The sequence below is a fragment of the Lolium perenne genome, chromosome 4, assembly GCF_019359855.2.
Source record: "Lolium perenne isolate Kyuss_39 chromosome 4, Kyuss_2.0, whole genome shotgun sequence".
In the NCBI taxonomy this organism is placed as follows: domain Eukaryota; kingdom Viridiplantae; phylum Streptophyta; class Magnoliopsida; order Poales; family Poaceae; genus Lolium; species Lolium perenne.
Genome location: NC_067247.2, coordinates 52,105,651 through 52,113,797, shown reverse-complemented (window position 1 = coordinate 52,113,797; position 8,147 = coordinate 52,105,651). Strand labels below are relative to the sequence as shown.

At 41.4% G+C, this 8,147-nt stretch overlaps 1 protein-coding gene across 1 annotated transcript; it reads left to right on the top strand.

Annotated features, from left to right (window-relative positions):
• Positions 1-3,058: 3,058 nt before the first annotated feature.
• Positions 3,059-7,929, top strand: LOC127292514 (purine permease 3). The gene is made up of 2 exons (XM_051321932.2): positions 3,059-3,868; positions 7,413-7,929. Exons 1-2 carry the CDS (start codon positions 3,104-3,106, stop codon positions 7,743-7,745), a joined length of 1,098 nt encoding a protein of 365 aa, XP_051177892.1. The 5' UTR covers positions 3,059-3,103; the 3' UTR covers positions 7,746-7,929.
• Positions 7,930-8,147: the final 218 nt, after the last annotated feature.

Sequence of the window (8,147 nt, the reverse complement as noted above, 5' to 3'; positions counted from 1 at the left end):
CTTCACTACCTAAATAGGAAGGAAATATCATCTACCTTCACCATGACCTTCACCTATTGCACACCTTGTCATTTTTATCATATTTTCAACAAAAAATCGCTAAATTAAACAAGTCAAGATGGTTTGGCTAGTGTGTTACCAACGAGGGCACGCATGACCGAAGATAACCTTCACGACTATGGTCGCCTCACCCATGATGGGATAACCAGTGCCCACCATAGAGGCGAAGGTTCGGCCGATAGCCCGGTGCCCATACAATTGCAAGTTGATGGAATTCCTTTTCTAGTTTGGCTAGTGTGTTAGCAACTAGGCCACTCGGAGACGACCGGTGCCCACCATGCTAGCGGAAGGTTCGGCGGATCTCCCTGCAACCTAGCGCCCCATGTGATGTGCATGCATGGTAATTGTTTTTTTTCCCGCCGACTGCTCGCAATCCGCTCATGTCTATCTCAAACAGTGCGCGCGGTCGCCCATCTTTACCAGCGGCACGACACTGCAGTTGGTCGTTCTCTCAGAGAGCCCAGCCGCCGGTCAGTGAGCTACTCTCTTTCGCTTGGACCTTGGGGGTAAGTATCGATGTGGCGTGGAGGCGGTGGTAGCAGACACGCCATGGCTATCCCTGAAGATTTTGTTCTTGCTTGTGGGTGGTAAATTGACAAATTAAATTAAGTGGGATGGGCCTGGCAACGGCGACGTGTTCAACCCGTGACCACTTATAGGCCTAGCCTCTATTATATACCACATGTTGCTTTTAATATATAATAGATATGCAACAAATTCAAATTGGCACGCGCTAAGGATCAACAAGCTATGATGTGCGAGAGACGACGAGCTATGATCTGTGAGGGATGTTGACAAGGATAACATATTAGACTTTATCGTTAGTGGAATTTTGTGAGAAAAAAAGATCAGGGTGAGATTGACAGCGTGCATGGATAAGGGGCGGGGAAGAAAACACTTCATCAAATAATAATTAGAATAAGGACAAAACATTTGACCGTTGAAATAAAAAGGTTACCCATCTTTCTCAAACAGTTTCATATTTTGGCTGAATTAGTTAACTTATTGATTCTTTCCGTATTTCCAGCCTTGTTATTAGGGGAAGTGTTGACATGTACGGAGTATCTCTCATCGGCCTTTTTCAACAGGTCGGATTTTGGGGTAAATTGGCTAGGCCGTCAATTTTATTGACAAAGAAATGTACTTTGTCGAATCTTGCGGCGCAAATGTGCATCACTCAGCTAGTTGCTACTCTTGAGAGTGTTCGGCTGTTCGCGGAACACGGCAAAGGACTCTTCCCGTAGTGATATTCACACGGAAGAAATCACCGATAATTCTCAGCATACAAGTACCACTAGTAGTCAAGATTTGCCTAGGTAGTGGCATGGTGGATGCCGACTCCAACTGTATGAGGCCGCGGGGGAGACACGCTAGGTACGCTTTGGTTGCATTGACCAATGAGGGCACCCATGATTGGAGATAGCCTTCACTACTATGGTCGGCACACCACGGTGGCGGAAGGTTCAAGGTTGGGCTGATCGCCCGGTGTCCGTACCACTGCATGTTGCATGTTGATGAAGTTCCTTTCCTTGCTTAGCTAGTGTCTTAGCGGCAAGTCCACCCATGACAATCTATGTGCGTCCAACAAATTTTTTTTTTTGCATGTATATCTCAACGACCTATGTGGTGCGTCCGTATAGTTTCACGAAAAATTGATGTTTTGTGTGGCCGACGTGAAAAATACAAAACATGTCTCAGAAAAAGATTTATTTTTAGCACCAAATTTTGTTATTTTTACACACTTCAAATGATAAGTCGGTTTTTCATGGAACGATTGTACGCGCGTTGCATGTGAAGATGTACACGTGAATTTTTTTTTTTTTTTTTATATTTCTAAATATATGAAATATGCATTTCAAAATAAAAGGAGCATATGCACCCAAGAGCCAAACCATCACTCTCGCATACTTATATTATTTAGTAAAGTCAAGCTAAGTAAAATTAATTTGATCAAACTTTAAAAAAAACTATCAAGAACAACGATAGTATAAAGATATCATACCTAATTATTTGGTCAAACTTTTGTGTAGTTTGACTTTTAGAAAATATATAAACCTTATTATTGAAACAGAGGATCAACAAATTGGCACGCTAAGGATCAACGAGCTATGATGCGTGAGAGATGTTGACGGATCAACGAGCTACGATCTGTGAGAGACGTTGGCACGGACAATCTATTAGACTTTACTTTTGATGCATAATTTTGGGAGAAAAAAATTTGGGGTTGAGAACGACAGCGTGTGGATAAGGAGTGCGGGGAGAAAACACTTGATCAAATAACAATTAGAATATGACAAACATTTGACCGTTGAAATATACATTAGCGGCCTATCTCCAGCAGTGTTCCGTGTTTTGGCTGAATTAATTGGCTTATCAATTCAGTATGGTTTCAGAGATAGTAAAGCGTTTCAATTTCAAGATCCAACCAACGCATCCAGCGTTTAAGGTCTTTCGAAAAGCTACAGTATTCTCGTATTTTCAGCTTTGATGTAAGGAGAAGTATTCATATGTAATTTTACATGTCTATTGTAACAGTTCAGACTTTGAGTGAACTAGCTAGCTCATCAATTTAATATTGACAAAGAATCAATACTAGAAGGTATACTTTGCTGAATGTAACGGCGCAAATTAAATAATGTGGCTCACCAGCTGGTTACTACAGTACTATAAAGAGTGTTCGCAGAACACGGCGGATTCTTCGGTAGTGATATTCACACGGAAGAAATCGCCGACAATTCTCAGTATGCAAGTGGGTAGTCAAGATTTGTGTAGTGGCATGGTGGATGCGGACTTGAACCGTATCTCGTAGAAAATGTGTGAGGCCGCGGGTGAGACACGGTAGGTACACTTAGTGGCATTGAATAAGTTAGTTGGAAGGCTGAGCGTTGAGATTTCTTCAATGCACTGCCTAAATTGGAATAATAATATTGTATTCCCCGTATTGGTAATACACTTGAGCAAGTGTGCTATACTGTATAATACTACTATAAGTATGTAATCGACTGTGTAGGCTGTAGTGTATGCACGTCTTTGGTCTTGCTCGATGGAAGCAGAAAGCAGCCCAGCTCCGCTCGCCATGGAGGTAGAAACTAGTACCCCAGCCCCGCAGCAGCAGCCGCCTCTCCACCGCAACCCGCTCGCCATCGTCAATATCGTGATGATCGGCATCGGCGCTGTGGCCGGCCCGCTCATCCTCCGCTCCTACTTCGTCCACGGCGGTAGCCGCAAGTGGCTCTCCAGCTTCCTCCAGACATCCGGATGGCCCCTTCTCCTCCCGCATCTCATCTTCCGCCGCCGCAAAGACTGTTGCTCGCCTCTTTTCCTATTGCCTCCTTGGCTCCTCGCCGTGTCGGCCGCCTTGGGTGTCGGGATCGGGCTCAGCGATTTCCTCTACGCCTACGGCCTCGCCGACCTCCCGGTGTCCACCTCCTCCATTCTCATCTCCACGCAGCTCGTCTTCACGGCCTTCTTCGCGCTGGTCGTCGTACGCCAGCGCTTCACCTCATTCTCCATTAACGCCGTCGTGCTGCTCACGGTCGGCGCCGCCATGCTGGGGATGAACGGCGCCGGATCCGACCGCCCGGAGGGGGTGTCGCGTGCCGCGTACTATGTTGGCTTCGCCATGACGATCGGCTCGGCGGCCACGTACGGCCTCGTGCTGCCCCTCATGGAGCTCAGCCAGGCACGGCTCGCTGTCGCTGGCAGGTCGGCCGGCTCGTACAGCCTCGTCTTGGAGATGCAGGTCGTCATCGGCATCGGCGCAACCGCTTTCTGCATCATCGGGATGATCGTCAACAAGGATTTCCAAGTACGTAGTCAACCTTGCATATTGTCAACTGCACTGCAGGAATGATATGGATGGCCAGAGCACAGGAGACAACAAAAAACCCGGAGGAGTACATGACACTGCCTGTTTCCGTGTTGGTACATCACCCCTCGTGGGTAGTTACGAAGATGTCCATGCACTTAATAGCGCGTACATCATTGCATGCCACAAGTATACATGATCGTCACAGTCTTAACTATGCATGATCCCCATGGGTACTGGTCCCAGTATCCCCTGATGGGCTCACCCGCCAAAAACTCAAATTTCACAAGTTTTTATAAATAAATACCTTTCACTCTAGCTATCAATTCTATTGATTGTTTCTTTCCATCCATTGAAAAAGATCATGATTACTTCATTTTTATGAAAATTCATGGAATCTAAATTCTTCGTGTGTGTACATTTTGAATGATTTACTGCCCGGGGCATGTATCTATCTATTATCTATTAATTACTACCTCCATTCCATAATATAAGCCGTTTTGGCAAACTAAAATAGTTTGCCAAAACGGCTTGTATTATGGAACAAAGTGGTATACACTAAAATCAATATACAAGCCTATCATTTATTTATTTTCGCAAAAAAGTTCTACCATTTGAATCAACTGTAGTAGTTACATATAAAAACAATGGTTATTATGACTTAAATTAACAACAGATAATTACTCACATAACTGTGTGTAACCTAGGTCCTCTGACAAGGTCTCTTGCATGACCGAACGTATAAAATATGGAGAATTGGAAACTACCGGACCAGAGAAGATGTAAAAAACGAATCAGCTCTATAGAGTTGTTTACAATTTAAATTACATTACTGTGTCAAAAACATATCTTCACACGGAGTCACTATATTCGCGTCCGTTAAAGAAAAGAAAAGAAGCATACTCTACCAAGCTTAGAACGTGGTGGCTCGGTAGTAATGACTGGATATAAATAAAATATAAACTGGCCAAGCTTTTGATTATCTCTCTTTTTCTCAAAAAAAGGCTGAGCATGATCATCCACTCCATGCACGGAGATTGCTCGCATGAGCAAGCACAAAGAATTCGTGCGTACTCCAGTGGCGGAGGTAGGCAAGAAGTGCTAGGGGGGGGGGGGGGGGCAAAAGGTTAAAAAAATCACATTTAAGACTATCTCATTTTGGGCATCTTATTTTGGAAGGAAGGGAGTATTTGCAATAGAGAGCCTAGAGCTAGATACTTCTTGTACATGCATATGTATACTCCATCAGTTTGACGTTCTTGTCTGAGGCATCATCTTATGTCAATATATCTGTTTTTGATTAATGCCTTCTCAGTATCTCACATGAACATGACAAATTAAACCATTCAATATATAGGTGTGTGTATTTTATGGTTACTATACATAGATGACAAGAAAATTACTTATATCTGTGAAATTTTAAATATTATCAAAAATATAATTGATAAATTTATGGTTAATCCTAGAACATCATTTTCCAAATACTGCAGCCTTCAATGCAGGCTATACATCTATACATTATTTATAGATTTGTAAACATACTATTATAATTAATTATTTGCTTAAAGTGATGCTTAATTAGACATGGTTCATAATTGAAATGGCAAAGTTTGAGTATTGGTTGGATCACAAATACTTGGAGCAAATAAGGTGAATATGATTTAAGAAATAGTAAAAATAGTAAACCTTTATGAAGGGCGTACAACTACAGATTTTTCACTTTTATATATAGTATAGCTTAATTTATTGTTTCAAGTGATGTTTAATTAGACACAGTTCAAAGCCAAATGGAAAATTAGGGGAATCGTTGGGACCAAAAATTATTAGCGAAAACAGTTTTTTTGTATGTTTACCATAGAGTTATCATATCATAATATGGTAGTACAAAAATATGCATGTGAATGGGATTGTAGAACAAACGGGTCGAAGTGTCAAGCAGTGAAAACATATAAAACTAAGACTGCCTTCGATTCAATATACGTCGAATTCTAGAATATCACAGAGATAAAACAAAATAGTATCATTAAACTTTTGAACAAAATAATTACTTTATGTTTGTATTTTCTAATATATTTATATAAAAAAATCAAAGGTACATCTTGGAGATGGTGTCCGGCCCAAAATATATATGGCATATTTGAGAACACCGAGAACGTCAAGTAGCCCATAATCGAGAGAGTAAATGAGTTAAGACATTTCTTAGGACAATTTTTTATTCACTATTCTATCAATTTTTTTATTGCATAATATTTATCTTATCTTCAATCGGTTATACAAGTGAGTTAGTAGCACCTAGTAGTCCCTAGGATCTCTGACCTTATAATATAATACAGTGTACCGAGGTAGTAGCACCTAGATGTCCAGGCAGCTAACGGTGTATGATTGCATGCTAGCTCCATGCATGATCTCCACACGTATCCCCCAAACGATGTCCGAAAAAAAGCGCTGGATTGGTTGTTTGGGGGATGTCCGGACCGAATTCGCGTTTGGGGGGCACCCGTTACTAGCCGCGTCCCCCAAACGTGACCTCCAAATGAAAAACAAGTGTAAAAATTGTATCCGGCGTTCCTGATAGAGACTCTATACACCGGGGATGGGCTAGGGACGCCGGATAATATTTGGGGCACGTTCGGCCCGAAGCGGCCTTTGAAGTGCGTGACTAGGACGATTTTTTGTCGGCGTCCCCCAAATCTCTTTGGGGTACGCGGCTGGAGATGCTCTAAGGATCTGAATCATGCATGATCCTCAATTCGTCATCGGTCGTCCGCGTGTGTCATGATGAGCCTGCCCGTCCGTAAAAATCATGTTCATGTACTTATCAACATGTAGATGACGTCCTCTCCACTTCACAAACATAACCTTCCAATCTAGCTACTAATTATGTTTACTCTTTCTTTCCATCCATCTCAAAAACATCATGGGTTAATTTTTATCTTTGTAAAAAACATGGTATCAAAATTCTTCTTGTTTACAAATTCTGATCTGTCCTACTACTCGGGATGGTAGGGAGTGTTTTTTTTTTTTTTGAACAAGGTAGGGAGTGTTAGACTTTTTTAAGAAAGTGTGCAAGAATCTCATTCATGGGTTAAAGTACAATTAGTTATCAGTTTTTTTTTACAATCAATACCATACATATTTATTGTATCAAGTAGTACATAATAGTGATACTCAAGTTTTCTTTAGCGATTAGAAATATAGAATCTAAAAGAAATAAGCAAATCTTTGATGTCTTTAAATTCTGTCTATTTGGCCCTTAAGACACCCGAGGGTGTAAGGAATATGTGGCTATGAGAATCCTTAGCTTTCATGCTTAAAACTTATGTACAGACTGTGTCTGGTGAGTCGGGTGCAAAGAATTCTTTCACACGAGGCAAGATAATGTCATACTTTTAGTTCATGCATGGTGCACGTGGTTCATATAGTAGAATTTGGTTCAATTTTCCATATTCAGCATACTTTCTAATCCAATGATTATACATTTATGTTTTACTTTTGTTGAACATGAACTATATTGGAAGAAGTTAAGGATTGTGTCACAATGCAGGCTATCCCACGCGAAGCCCAGGAGTTTGGCCTTGGCCAAGTGGGCTACTACTCTTTGTTGGTTGGAGCCGCCATTGTTTTCCAGTTCTTCTTCCTTGGCATAATTGGTGCTATCTTCTATGGCTCAGCGCTTCTCGCTGGTGTCATCATGACCTTGCTCATATCAGTTACGGAGGTGTTCGCAGTCATATTTTTCCATGAACATTTCAATGGCACCAAAGGAGTCGCTCTCGGACTCTCACTGTGGGGTTTCGTTTCGTACTTCTATGGCGAGATCCAAACAAATGCAAAACAATCTGACATACCACCGATTACAGAGCATTTCGCCGTTTAAACCATCGTATATATTTTGCCATATTGAGTGTATTTCTCGTGTAATTTGTACACTAGCCGACATACAAGCTATGCGTGAGCTTCCCGGATTTGTCTATCATCAAACCTTTCGACAGAGTTTCACCCACAACTTATTTTATGTGTGGATTGTTAATGAAATGTGATATCAACATATTTTTAGTCTATTTCATGTGTGCGTATGTATGTACATTATTTTACACATGTGTCAAATACAATAGGCGGTATACAAGCAGTAACTTAAGCAATGTGTGTTGTCAAGACATGCAAACTATAATTGCAATGATTCAACTTGCTGGACATATCAAAACATAATTTAGAAACAAGACAATAGATGATATGCAGAAAGCAAAGGGGACAAGTTATGATAAGATGAGGTGCCACC